This window comes from Marmota marmota, unplaced genomic scaffold (assembly GCF_001458135.2).
Source record: "Marmota marmota marmota unplaced genomic scaffold, marMar, whole genome shotgun sequence".
NCBI classification, from domain to species: Eukaryota; Metazoa; Chordata; class Mammalia; order Rodentia; family Sciuridae; genus Marmota; species Marmota marmota.
The window spans coordinates 61,530,563-61,545,237 of record NW_026000174.1 but is presented as its reverse complement, the minus strand read 5'-3'; the positions used below and the strand labels follow the sequence as shown (position 1 = coordinate 61,545,237).

Genomic DNA, 14,675 nt, shown 5'->3' with positions numbered 1-14,675 from the left:
TTCCCTTCTGGTGTTTCCTTAGAAATTATTAAAATGGTTTCATATCATCTCTTTCACTCAATTTTTCATGTAAGACCTTGGGAAACCTGCCCTTTTTTCCATCAGCCAATGGAATTGCACTTCACTTGCAGCTACTTTTCTATATTCAGCTGCTGTCGGCTCTGTCAGCCATGCTCTCCCCTATGGACATTTTGCAGGGATGAGTCACATACCATCAACTGTGTCTCACTAACAACAGGGCACACATATTCAGCTCTCTGAGTAGTCCTATTGAAGTCCCTCCTCTCTTTCTCTTTTTCTCCTAGCACTGGGGTTGAACCAAGGATACGTAATCAGTAAGCCACATCCCCAATCCTTTTAATTTTTTATTTAGAGACAAGTCTCACTAAGTTGCTTTGGGCCTCACTAAGTGACTGAGGCTAGCCTTGAACTTGTGATCCTCTTGCCTCAGCCTCCCAAGCAACTAGGATTACAGATGTGTGTCACCATACCTAGCTTGAGAATAGTTTTATTTCATTTTTACCTAGTTGTAGATGAAAACACTGAACTTCAGGAAAGTAATTTTCTTAAAGTCATGGTTGAGGAGATAGAACTCAAACTCAGGTCTCATTTCTGCAAATTCCATGTTTTCTCTACAACATAACTTTCCCTTGACTGTGCAGTTATTGGATCCCTTTACTTTTGTAGTACCAATGTGATGTGCTTTATTTGACAATAGACCAATGGAATAGACACAATCCACTAGCAAAGCCCTTTGTGGTAATTTGTTCACTGGAGCTTGCTCAGTGCATTTCACACAAATCATTAGGTATTTTGTTTCAAGATTGCCCTTCAGTGAAGCATCACTTTTCATTGAGGCTTGTCACAGTAAATTTACATTGTAGTGGTAGCCATAGAAGTTGAGAGTTAGTTGACTAGGATAATCAGCAAGTGAATACTGCCCACAGATAACTGTGATATGGAAGTTTCCTAGAAACAGAACAGCAGGATATAGACATATTTTAGATAGAGATGTAAGTTAGTTACCAAAGAAAAATGTCCAGTACATAGGATGACCAGAAAGCATAACACAGGTGGCTAGTTTCATTGTTCTTGACTTTGGCCTCTTATAAATAGACAAGACTGATTGAGTCATTTATGACTTTAAAGAAGCACAAATCTATACTTAAAACGTATTTATTAATGGAGACACTTGACAGAAAGGACCATTTATTAATCAGAAGCTCCTGTTAAGTAGTATTTGCATTTCTATGCCTGACTTTCTTGTAGATGGGTATCCTACCATATGGTCAGTCCATTAATTAGGTGACATCCTGCCTTTTACCCCAAGTCACATAGTCACACATAGAGTTTCAGTAATGACAGTTTAACCACAGAGTCTCTTGGGAAATTAAATTCATCTGCATTTTTTTTCTTCAGTTCAAAGAATTGCTCTTTAAGGCTCAAGTTTCTAAGCACATTGGGCCTTAGCATCCTCAGCATCCTCCTGAGGACTAGGTCCTCAGTGCCTACCTGTCTTTCATTTTAGTTGTTCATTATCCAGGCCATGCAGGTGCTCCCTAATTTCCCCTGTGGCTAAAGTCTCACCATAGTATAAACACCCTCCCTCTCTCTGTGACACTTTTAATTGTCAGTGTTTCACATTCGTCCTCCAGAGGTAATTGGCCCCAGAGAGAGCTTCTGGGAAAATAAGTGTGGAAACTTGCCCAATTTATTGGATTACTAAATGCAGGAGCATCACAGCAAGTTTGGCTGATTGCTTTTGATTCCTCTCCCAAGAGTCACCCAAGTTGAAACAGTAGCTGTTACTTCCATGCTCTCTTAACTCTTGAGACCAACTGCCCTATAAATGCCTAGAGGAGGGTCATTCCTAGGTTAGCTGGCATGTTTTACAGTTTTCCCATGTAGTACCTACTTATAGGCAAGCTCAATTTTCTGTCCTTTGCTTTATGCACATCAGCATCACCTAGGGACTTATTAAGAATGCAAAATCTGGGGCCCCATTCCATACCTATTGAGCAAAAAAAATGGGGGCAGGATGAAGAGAACCCAGTAATCTAATTTAGCAAGTTCTTAGATGAATGATGCATGCAAAAGTTTAAGAAATACTCTGCCACATAAAATCAAGAAAGATGGCAGTGGGTGTTTGTTTAGATAGTAGAATTTCCTGTATTCATTTTCTCTAGAACAGACTCTAGAAATCTTTTGGGGGGTTGAAGGGAGGAAAGTAAAGTGAGCTCCTTTGTGTCTCAAGCATTTAGAAGGAGGAACATAGAGTAGCCTATAAAATTACTAGTTTGGATTCTTGGATCTGTAGGCCTCAGAGTTCTGATAAATTGTCTTTTTTTTTTTTAAAGCAGACATGGCTTTAACAGAGCAAACCATGTCAAAAAGTAACAATAACTAAGGGAGAAACAACAGTTACATAATTTGAGTCACAGTCTCAGGCCGTACCTATTGTTATTTTGTGACCTGGCCATTACCATACCATCATAGTAGATTTCTGGAAATATTTCTTGGGTAGGTGCTATGTGGTCCACTGTGTATGCTTTACTTGCCTGTTATTTTAGTGAGATACAAATAGAGTGCTTATATTTATAAAACTACTGGGTTATGATATTTGGGTTCAGCTGATAACTGTCAGTTCGTTCCCATGGAGAGATCAGTGTCAGGATGCGTTTAAGTTAGGAGTATGATATTGAAATTGGGCCTTTATTTGAATCTCAGCTTCTCTACTGAGTAGTTATGAGTAACTTCTTTAAGCTTCCTTTTTCTTTTTCATTTGGGGTTAAAGATGGGGTTAAAACTCACTTCAAAGGATTGCTGGAAAGGATCTAATTTTAATTTAGTACTACAGTTAAGAGTCTTCAGCAGAAACAGTGGATTGCTGATTATTTTTATTTTAGGTGGCCTCCCCCCAGTAAGTACTAAGGAGAATTCCTTACAGAAAAGTTCCCTATTTATACATATTCTAGTCAGTGCTGAACTGAAGCTTTCTAACTACAACAAATTTCTGGAGCTGATGATCTCATCTTTGCTCTTCTATTATTAGTCTTATGTCTATCATTCAAAAATATTCAATTAAGCAACTACTATGTATGTGTCAGGGACTATTGTGGGTCCTAGGGACAAGTAACAGAAAAGAAAGTTCCTGCTGTCATGGTAAATACATTCCAGTCAAAGAGATGAGTAATAATCATACTAGCCAACTGATTAGGTAGTGTTTGAGATAGGGTGGTTGGGTCAATTATTCTCTGAAGCAGAATCCTGAGTTAAGTGAAGGACTAAGCCACCTGGGTCTCTCAGAGAAGTGAATTTTAAAGCTAAGAGAATGTTTACTGGGGGTGTAGCTTAGTGGTAGAGCATTTGGTTAGCATTCATGAGCCCCTGAGTTCATATTCCCAGCTCCACAAACGTGCTTGCATGTGCGTGCACATGTAGAGGGAATGATCACTTGAACAAGTGCTTGAAGATCAAGTGTTTGAAGATGGATTAGTGTATTCTATTATTCTTATTTTAAATGTAAAGACAGTATAAAGACCTCACAGAAAATTTCAGATGTAACTTATTCTGTTAACTTAAATAAGCAACATAATTTTTTTCTTACAAATATTTTACATTTATTCAGATTTATGGATTCTTAAGTTATAGTGTGCCTTGTTGTGAGCCAGCCATGGGCTGTGTGTGTGAGCCATGAGCATTTGAGCACATGAAGATGTTGCTTCTCTGACTGGGCTATGCCATAGATGTGTCCTTTTCTCTTGCTCTGCCTTTGATCCCACACAGCACCTGAGATGGGTGTGACCTTATAAGATGTCAGTCAATCTGCTAACCACAAGACATCACCAAGCAACCCCCTGAAACCCAATCCCTTGCCTTATTTGGGTTGAACTTTCTCAAATGTCTTTCCCCAAAGTAAATAGGATGGTTTCAGGCATGCTCTCTCTTTTATTTTTTTTTTATTTTATTTTTTATTTTTTGCCAGCCTCCCTTGCCTCCCTTGTGGGAGCTGGGGCAGAGAATCTGTCACTGAATCCCAAGAAAAAGGTACTTTCTATGTCTGTGTGATTATTTAATGCCATCCCAGTCCTCTTTATTTAATGCCTCCTCCAGTCCCCTTCATCTAGCCCTCCAGTCTGCTATTTTGATGGAATTCCCCCTCCCATGCCTTTTCCCTTTCTCTCTTTTCCCTAACCTTATTTTGGACCAGCTTCCACATATCAGAGAAAACGTTCAACCTTTGGCTTTCTGAGTCTGGCTTATATCACTTAGCATGGTCTGCTCTAGTTCCATCCACTTGCCTTAAAATGACATAATTTCATTCTTCTTTATGGCTGAATATTACTCCATTGTGTATAAATTTTCTTAAATTCATTCATCTGTGGAAGGGAACCTTGGTTAATTTCATAGCTTGGCTATTGTGAATTGTGCCAATATTTAATGTGGCTGTATCCCTAGAGTATACTGATTTTAGTTCTTTTGGATATATACCAAGGAGTGGAATAGCCAGATGATATGGTGGTTCCATTCCTAGTTTTTTGAGAAATCTCCATACTGATTTTCAGAGTGGTTATACTGATTTGCAGTCCTACCAACAATGTATCAGTGTACCTTTTTCCCCACATCCTTGCCAACACTTATTATGTATTCATGATAATTGCCATTCTGAGGTGAGATGAAATCTCAATGATATTTTGATTTGCATTTTCCTGATTGCTAGAGATGTTGAACATTTTTTTTCATGCACTTGTTGGCCAGTTGTATTTCTTCTTTTGAGAAATGTCTGTTTAGTTCTTTTGTCCATTTATTAATTAGGTTATTTGGATTTTTTTGGTGTTTTGTGTATTTTTTATATATACTGAGTGTTAATGCCCTATCTGAGGAGCAGATGGCAAAGATCTTCTCCCTTGTAGTCTTGTTAAGGAAGTTTATTCCTTTGCCAATGTATTGGAGAGGTGGATCTACATTTTCTTCTAGCAGTTTCAGGGTTTCTGGTCTAATTCCTAGGTCTTTGATTCACTTTGAGTTTACTTTTGTGCAGAGTGAGAGAGAGAGGGGGGTTAAGTTTCATCCTTTTACCTATGGATTTTAGTTTTCTCAGCACCATTTGTTGAAAAGGCTATCTTTTCTCCAATGAATGTTTTTGGCACCTGTGTCTAGTATCAGATAATTGGGTTATCTGATATATGTGGGTTTTTCTCTGTGTCTTCTATTCTGTTCCGTTGGTCTTCATATCTGGTGCCCAGACCATGCTGTTTTTGTTACTATAGCTCTGCAGTATATTTTGAGGTCTGGTATTGTGATGCCTCCAGCATTACTCTTTTTGCTCAGGTTGCTTTGACTATTCTGAGACTCTTATTTTTCCAAATGAGTTTTAGGATTACTTTTTCTAGTTCTGTGAACAATGTCATTGGTATTTTGATCGAAATTGCATTGAACCTGCATAATGATTTTGGTAGTATGGCCATATTAATAATACTGATATTTTATTAATATTAATTCTGCCTACCCAAGAACATGGGAGGTATTTCTGTCTTCTAAGGTGTTCTTCAATTTCTTTCTTCAGTGTTCTATAGTTTTCATTGTAGAGGTCCTTGACATCCTTCCTTAGATTAATTCCCAAATATTTTATTTTTTTTTAGGTCATTGTGAATAGAATAGTTTTCCTAATTTCTTTTTCAACAAGTTCATTATTGGAATATAAGAAAGTGATTGATTTATGTGTGTTGATTTTCTTTTCTCACCTGATCTGGCTAGAGTTTCAAGGACAATGTTGACTAGATGTGAAAGTAGGTATCCTTTTCTTGTTCCTGTTTCAAGAGGAAATGCTTTCAGTTTTTCTCCATTCAGTATGATATTGGCTTTGGGTTTGTCACATATAGCTTTTAAATTGTTGAGCTAAGTTCCTTTTATCCCTAGTTTCTGTATTGCTTTAAACATAAATGAGTATTGCGTTTTATCAAAAAGCATTTTTTTTGCACCTGTTGAAATAATCATGTGATTATTGTCCGTAAGTGTATTTATGTGGTGAATTTAATTTATTGATTTGTGTATGTTCAACCAACCTTGCATCCCTTTAAAGAAACCCACTTGATCATGATACACTATCTTCATAAAGCAGCATGGGATGTTTGATATACATAGTAAAATAGCCTAGCAAGTTAACCTATTTATTCTCCTGCATAGTTACCCCTTTCTTTGTATGTGGTAAAAACATTTTAAAAAATCTACTCTATTAGCAAAATTTCAGTGTGCATAATAGCAATTTAATATTTCTTTGTAGTTCATTTTTTTTAATGTACACCCATTAGGACTATATGGTCAAAATACTGTTTTAAAGTCATTTGAATGAATCATTTTCTTTTCTTTGGTCATATTATCTGCTGTGTATACATTTAATTTGTTTCAACTTGACTCACTTTTTAGGGATATTTTTCACTTTTTCAAAGCAATGTTTTGTTTGTTTTTTTGGTTTTTTTTTTTGGTACTGGGGATTGAACTCAGGATGTTCTACCCCTGAGCTACATTCTGAGCCCTTTTAATGTTTTTGAGACAGGGTATCACTAGGTTACTGAGGCTGGTTTCAAATTTGTAATGCTTCAGCCTCAGCTTCCAGAATCTCTGGCATTATAGGTCTGTGCCACAATACCTGGCAATTTTTCACTTTTCAATTTGATACAATAATCCAAATCATATGTACATTTAGGAGCTTCTTATATTAGCCTTGTTTTTCTAGGATATAATTAGCAAATATTTCTCTTCACATTGTTCTTTCTCTTAGACATTGTTTTGATGTTTTTCCAACATTCATAAGTCATTCATTCATATGTTTTTATGTCAAATATATTTATCTTTAGCCTGCTTTTCAAATATTTGAGCCTATTTCCAGATTAAAGAGAAACCAATCCACTTTAATTTAAGTATTTGTGTGGTTTGAATTATTATATTGAGATCTTGCATTCATGTAAAAATTATTATTTTGTAGTATTTTATCTTAAAATATTAAGCACTTTTTTAAATGTCATTTTATATTTTGGGGATATAATGGAGACAAGATCAACAATATCTTGTTTCTCTGAGAGCTAATGTTTAGTGAGGGATGGCAGATGCTTTCAGATAATGGTAAATGTCTTAAGAACAATGAAAAAAGATGAAGTGATAAAGAGAAACTGAAGACATTCCTTCCTGATAAGATGACATTTGAGTTGATTCCTGAGTGGTAAGAAGAAGTCAGCTGTATCTCATCTGGGGCAAAACTGTTCAGAGTGAAGGATACTCAGGACAAAGGCAGTGAGGAGAAACAGCCCTTAACACTTGTTAAATGCTTCCTGTGATCCAAGCACAACTCTGAAACACTTTATCTGCATTGTCTTGTTTATTTTTTCCAGGTACCCTTTGAAGATATTTGTAATTACCCTGTTTTGATATGAGGACACTGAGATTGGGAGAGGTTAGGTCATTGACTTCATCTCTGCTTCTGACTTAGCTTTCAGGGCTCAAATTTACAACTGTGAATCTTTGATTTTATCTCTGCAGGCTTTCATGAGAAGGACAAGAAGCCATATTGCAGAAAAGATTTCTTAGCCATGTTTTCACCCAAGTGTGGTGGTTGCAACCGCCCAGTGTTGGAAAACTACCTTTCAGCTATGGACAATGTCTGGCACCCAGAATGCTTTGTGTGCGGGGTCTGTATTTTCCATTGTCTTTTGGATTTAGATGAAATCTAGGGTTCTCTTCTCTCAGAAGAGCTACAACTTGTAAAAGGTTCATGGTCTTAGTTGAGGAATTCATGTGGGCTTCCTGAAGGATAAATAAATCACAGCATGTGCTGTGAGCCATTTGAATCTATTTTGCAAGTGGGGCAATCTAAACTCAATTTGTAAATGACCTGGAGTTAAATTACCACAATTAGGAGATAACTTGACAGGAATTTCAAATCTGAATATTTTACTTTGCTGATATTTCACCTCTTGACACATGCATTCCTTTTCTGCCCTTTTTCCACCTCTAGGACTGCTTCAGCAGTTTTTCTACTGGCTCCTTCTTTGAACTGGATGGACGTCCATTCTGTGAGCTCCACTATCATCACCGCCAAGGAACCCTCTGCCATGGATGTGGGCAGCCCATCACTGGTCGCTGCATCAGTGCCATGGGTCATAAATTCCACCCTGAGCACTTTGTGTGTGCATTCTGCCTGACACAGTTGTCAAAGGGCATCTTCAGGGAGCAGAATGACAAGACCTATTGTCAATCCTGCTTCAATAAGCTCTTCTCACTCTGATCTCAACCAATCTACAACTTCGTCAAACGGCCTAGAAAATGTAAACCAAGATGAGAGAGTACATTTGCTGTTACTGACTTTTTGCTTAAATAGGCTTATAGAGAATGTAAAGGTGATGAGTAAATAAGGGGACATCGAGACATTACATGATTAGACTTAGAATATTTTATTTTAGGATTCTAGTTTTATATCTTTTTAATCTGGAACTTGGATTTAGACCTACGTCTTACTATTAAGTCCCTCTGCAGTTATATTTTCTGCATGCACCTTTTGTTCTACCTCTGGTTTTCTGTTTCTAATTTCTACCTCTCCTGGTGGCCTTCAGATATGTCCTGCTCCAAGCTTCCTTGTTTCCCTGAATAATCACTGCTGTGTCATTGTCCTTGCTGTTAGGAATCATGATACCACTCTTTAATTCTTTGCCTCTCCCTTCAATGTATTTCTCTTTTTCATGGGGAAATAGATTTTAACTGACATCCTTGATAAATAAAATGGCTTGTGGTTTTGATGACTCATTGTCTTATTTATTTGGTAGATAAACTTTCTGCTTCCTGTGTTATATCTGAGGCCTCATTTAGTGTCACCATCATGCCCAGCACTTTGTACGTTTTTAAAGAATCTGATTTTCTTACATCCTATCTGTTTGCTTATAAAAGTCTCTCAAGGGATCATCCTTCTTTAAAACATTGAATAAGGTATGTTCTATATCTTAACATAGTCCTCAAAATAATTGTATAATTGTTTGTTATGACAGAAAAATCGTTTTTAGAATCCTGGAATCTGAAATAGTTTACTAATGAAGACTTCTTTACTGGAGGTATTTAAAAAAATAGGGACGAATTTGTCATCTTTAGATTGGTATGGGAATAGCATTTCTTGGATAACTTAAATGGAAATGATTTTTGCCAAGATTTATCTCCTCTGTTAGAATGAATAATAAGGGAGTTTTTGAGAGAAAAGGAAGTAGTGACAGTTACTTCTATAAAATAGGAACTTTGAACGTGTGTTAAGGCATGTGGGAGGCCACACAGATATGCAGCCATCTGCCTTCTAGCCTGTTCCACTGTCTGAACTCACCAGACTAAGCAAAGAATACTTTCCACTTCGAAACACCCTCTTCACAAGTCTTCATTATGATGTCATGTGCACATGCAGGTGTTCATGGTTACGTTGGCAATTTGTCAAGGGAAACTTGGGTTTTAGCCTTGAGATGCAATGTTCAGGTGCTTAAAGTTTTGGTTTTATTATATATTTTTCTAAGAATTAGATACTTTGAGATTCTTTTAGAACTTAAATATTAAGAATATCATAGAAAAGCTGGAGCTCACTAGGACACAAGAACATTTTCTTCTTGAAACTAAAACAAAGTGGTTTATATTTGCTCAAAAAGATACTGCAACAAGGACAAATAGTTTAGTAACAGGAAAACCATTCATAAGTAAAAAGTTTTTCCTTAAAAAAAAAAAAGGGCTGAGGCTTTAGCTCTCTGGTGTAGTGCTTGCCTTGCATGTGTGAGGCACTGTGTTCAAACCCCAGCAACACATAAAAATAAATAAAGATACTCTGTGTTCATATACAACTAAATAAATATTTTAAAAAACACATTATTCAAGATGGTCACCTACTCATTTACTCTTGAATCTGAGTAATTTCTAGGTGTTTGAAAAATAAAATCCACCGTCCTGGGATAGTACTTTTCCACCAGTGAGGAGAGAGAGTGAGTGAGAGAGAAATAAATATGCCTTAAGCTCAGAACTGTATTATCAGAGAAGTTCCTCAATTAGTTTGGCCAATTATTCTTTGAAGTAAAGGTGATATCCAAGATGATACTGTGATAAGAGACATCCATTGCTTTTTTCATACAAGTTCTATCATGTCCTTCCTTTACAGTTATTGGATGGTTGCCAGACACATGCTCCTGTTTCCATGACCAGTGGAGGGAGAAAACATACTTTTTTAAACTTTTGTGAGAAAAAGTTCTGAAATTTGTCCTAACTAAACAAATTTAGGTCACATTCCCATTACTATTTTTTTTTTTTTTTTTGCTGGAGAAATGGATTGTGCAGCCTGGTTTAAACCAAACTGGACCCTTCCCAGAATTCGAGGATATATTAAGTGTCCTGGAAACCCAAGGGCTCTGTGGAAGGGAAGAGATAGGAATATTTAAAAATCTAGGTATTGGTAAGGAGGAAGTAGGTAATGAGTCTTGAATTCATATGTTCAAAAGCAAAAATATTAAAGAGTTTCTGAGTTTCAACATAAGACAGAAGGTAAGAAGTAGGTGTTGCCAGTGCCTTGAAGAAACATGTCTTGAGAACTTTTCAGAATTTAAAAGCAGAGGAGAGCTAGGAATAATGTCATCATGAGAACCATGTGTGGTGCTGGTCTCCTTTAGGAACATGGCATTAAAAAGCATCAAAAGCATCTTCAGTTTGGGAATCTGAAAAGAGAACTTCCTGATGAAATAAAGTAGAGAAAGGGAAACTCATTTCTTTAGAAGAAAGCATCTTAGTCATAAGCAGACCTTCAAAAAGAGAAGTGGCAGTAGCCACTAAAATAGGAAACTGAAAAGTGACTGCCTGCCCTCAAGATACAGCAAAGGTTTTCCCCACACAGAACTTGCCATCGATGTAGCGCTGAAGTACTAGGGAAAGCAGTCATTAGAATTCACAGGATGAAGAAAGAAAGAATTCTCAGCTTAAAGCCAGTGCTTGGGTTGGGCTTGCTGCAACTTTAGACCTTTGCCAGAAGGCTGTAATATCTCAAATGTATTCAGTAGGAACAGAGACAATTTGTGTAGGGGGTTCTTCACTCCAGATGCATAGTGCCTCAATGAATATCCCGTGGGAAGATAATTTCTGCCTAAGTTTAGAGACCATGGATTCTGGACCATTGCGTAGACTTCCTGGCATCCTGGTGAGGTAAATCCATCTTATCTTCCTATTTCAAATATTACCAAAACTTAACAAATGCTGTGTTCTGGGAGGAACATATTTTACCTGGGATAACTACCCCAGTTCCCGTGAGAAATCGCTCAGATCACAGGTGCTGATAGACTCTAGCTGAGAATGATCGGAACAAGACATCAAAGAGGACTTTCTTTAAGCTTTAACTCAGGAGAACTTGATTTTAGATTTGAATGCTTTTTTACTTCAACAGGCTGTGGTAAGTAATGGGAATGGACATAAGTAGGGATGTCCAATAGAGTGGGAATAAATTTCTTAGTTTTCTGTGCCCTTGGCCCTCTAGTCTAGTTTTTCCACAAGAAACTGCATTTTCCATGTTTTGTGCCTGTGTTTAGGAAGAGCTGACTTTACTTTCAGCTCCTGAAATGGACATAGTCCTGTGTCTAACCAATGTCTGACGACCTTGTTCTCCTGGACTAAGGTAAGTTATTGGATTAAGTATAAACACATGACCTTAGCAAAGTCAATTGTATTGTTCCCTAGCCCCTTTGCAGGATATATTTGGAAAGGAGCATCTTATTTGTTGAAATAATAGCTGTGAATAAAAACCCATTGCTGCTTAGAAATATCTTTGTTGTTATCAATGGGGAGCCTGCCTAAGAAAGAAGCCAACATAGAGTTTCCTCTGAGTAAGACTAAGTAATGAAGAGGCTGTCTTTTCCTTCTTCTTCTCCTTTCTCCTCTTCCTCCTCTTTCTCTTCCTTCTCTCCCTCCCTCCCTCTATTTCTTTCTTTTTTTCCTTCATTGTATGGTACTAGGGATTAAACCCAGGCCTCCACACATACTAGCCAATGTTCTACCACTGAGCTACATCCCTATCCCCATGATTTCTCTTTTAGGATGCCCACTCAATTCTACCATATCAACAACCTAACCTTAGACTGGGAAATTATGTGAGCAAATAAGTTTTTTTCTTTGTTTAAACTGATTTAAGTTGAGGTTCTGTTACAAATTTTTTGAGTAAGCAAAATGCACATATTCTCTCTTTTATCAGTTTAAAGTGTAGTGAAAGAATGAATAAATAGATGAACAAATAAACTCAATGTGAGCACAAAAACTACATTGCATGTCATCTTAAAAACTAGTGGGTTAGGAGCTGGGGCTGGGGCTCAGAGGTAGCACACTTGCCTGGCATGTGTGAGGCACTGGGTTCGATTCTCAGCACCATATATAAATAAATAAATAAAGGTCCACCAACAACTAAAAAATATTAAAAAACAAACATAAAAAAACCTAGTGGGTTAAAATAATATATTTTTACCCAACAGCAGTGAAACATAACTGTATTTTAAGGTTAAGACACCCTGTGGGTAGTTCACATATTTAGAATAAAATACATGTATTCTTGAAATTGTTGTTCCTGTCCAATATCCGGATAAAGGTGAGATGAGTGATGTATGTCTGGAAAATTAGAAAATAATAACAGAAACAGATTTACATTTATACTGTGTCTTAATTTGCATGGATTCCATAACAAAAATACCATAGACTGAGTGTCCTGGACAATGTAAACTTATTTTCTCATAAATCTGGAAATTAGAAGCTCCAGATGAAGGACTGGTGGGATTGGTTTCTGGTGAAGGCTCTCTTGACTTAAATATATATGGGGAACTGACAATACTAGTTGGGAAAAATTAAGGAGGAGTTAAAAAAAACCATCTTTGCCAACATCCTCAAATCACTGGAAATCACCATGTGCTTTGAGTATGTGCTAAGTCATTCATTTTCAAAGTTTTATGATGCTCCCGGCTTTAGGAAGCTTATTGTATTTCATCTAGAGTAGTGTTGGTAGAGGAGATAAAGGGAGAGAATGGGCAGTAATTATTTCTATTTATCTATGAAAAAGTGATCAGAACAAGGTCACTCAATTTAGTAGTAAAGCTGGAACTGTAACCATAATTTGCTAATTCCTTGCTGTAGATGCTTTCCTTGGGCTCTGTATCAACAGTGCAAAGTGCCTCCAAGAGATGTGGACCATGAGGTGAATTTTTACAGGATAAGGAAGGGCACTAATATATCCAGGTAACCCATTTCTCTAGGCTATGATGTTTGGGGTATAGTGCCAAGAACAGGGGTGTTGGCATTAGACAAACTGATATTCAAATATTGATTTTACCATTTACAAATGGTTTAAAGCTTGGCTAAGCCACTTATCTTCTCCAAACTTCAGTTTTATAATATGCTAAATGAGGGTAATACTTTCCATGTGGGTTTGCTGTGAGGATTAACTGAGATAATAAGCGAGAAAAGGCTTTGTAAACTGCCAAGTACCATACATAAAAGGCATTAACAAAATAGTCTAAGAGATATGTGAAGACATCAACACAGCATCTATCTCTAGCATTTCCATGGAGACAGTGAATTCATAGCAGCTTTTAGTTGTTTTTGTATGATTTTAGTAGTCTTTTTTAAGGTTCAGGATGAAAGCTTGACGGAATTGAAAATGCTGGGAGATTAAAGAGAAGAGCTTAAGTTTGAGCTCATAATCTTCCTTTGCAGTAACATATTGACAAAGTAATGCTCAAGAGTGAATGATTTCCATGGCATAAGGCATCCATCCAGTGAGCTGCTTTCCTTAGGTAGAAAACAGCTAACCCAGGTCAAGGAAGCATAATCATGGTGGAAGAATCCATGAACCTTCTAATGTCAAGGTTTACTCTGCCTGCCACCAGTCTAACCCGAATACAAGGGAAATTACAAGGAAAAGCTTTATGGTCACTATTACTTAAAAGAGTAGCAAAGATTCGTGTCTATATTCTTCCTGATCACATGAATCTCAAATGGGAAAATTATGGTCTTTGGTGTGTGGCTCATTTAAAACTGATGCATTTGGAGAAAGGGCCTTTGATAATGTACAACAACCATTCATGTTAAAAACACTGGCAAAATGAGGCTTAGAAGGAACTTGCCTCAATATTATAAAGCCTATATACAACAAACCCATAGCCAACATCATACTGAATGGAGAAAAACTGAAAGCTTTTCCCTCTAAAATCAGAAATAAGATAAGGATGTCCACTCTCACCACTTCTATTTAGTATAGTTCTAGAAACTCTAGCTAGAGCAGTCAGACTAGAGAAGGAAATTAAAGGGATACAAATTAGAAAAGAAGTCAATCACTGTTTACTGCTGACATGATCCTGAATCTAGAGGACCTCAAAATTTCACCAGATGTCTTCTAAAGCTGATAAATGAATTTACCAAAATAGCAGGATACAAAATCAACATTGATAAAAATAGTTTCTCTATACTCCAACAGTGATTCAACTGAGAAATAAATCAGGAAAACCATCCCCTTCACAAGAATTTTTTAAAAATGATAAACAATGGGAAGGATGGTAGAATGAGACAGACATTTTTACCCTTTATACATGTATAATTACACTACTGGAGTGACTCTGCACCATGTACAGCCAGAGGAATGAGAA

The 14,675-nt window shown here is 37.0% G+C and overlaps 1 protein-coding gene across 4 annotated transcripts in view; it reads left to right on the top strand.

Moving 5' to 3' along the window:
• Lpxn (leupaxin) overlaps nucleotides 1-8,792 on the top strand; it is a 35,092-nt gene extending 26,300 nt beyond the window's left edge. For all 4 annotated transcript variants that reach the window (XM_048788890.1, XM_015477980.2, XM_015477977.2 and 1 more), the window contains exons 8-9: nucleotides 7,537-7,685; nucleotides 8,012-8,792. In XM_048788890.1, coding sequence (XP_048644847.1) covers nucleotides 7,537-7,685; nucleotides 8,012-8,281 — 419 coding nt within the window. In that variant the 3' untranslated portion in view covers nucleotides 8,282-8,792. The remainder of the gene's footprint in view (nucleotides 1-7,536; nucleotides 7,686-8,011) is intronic.
• The last annotated feature ends 5,883 nt before the right edge of the window (nucleotides 8,793-14,675 follow it).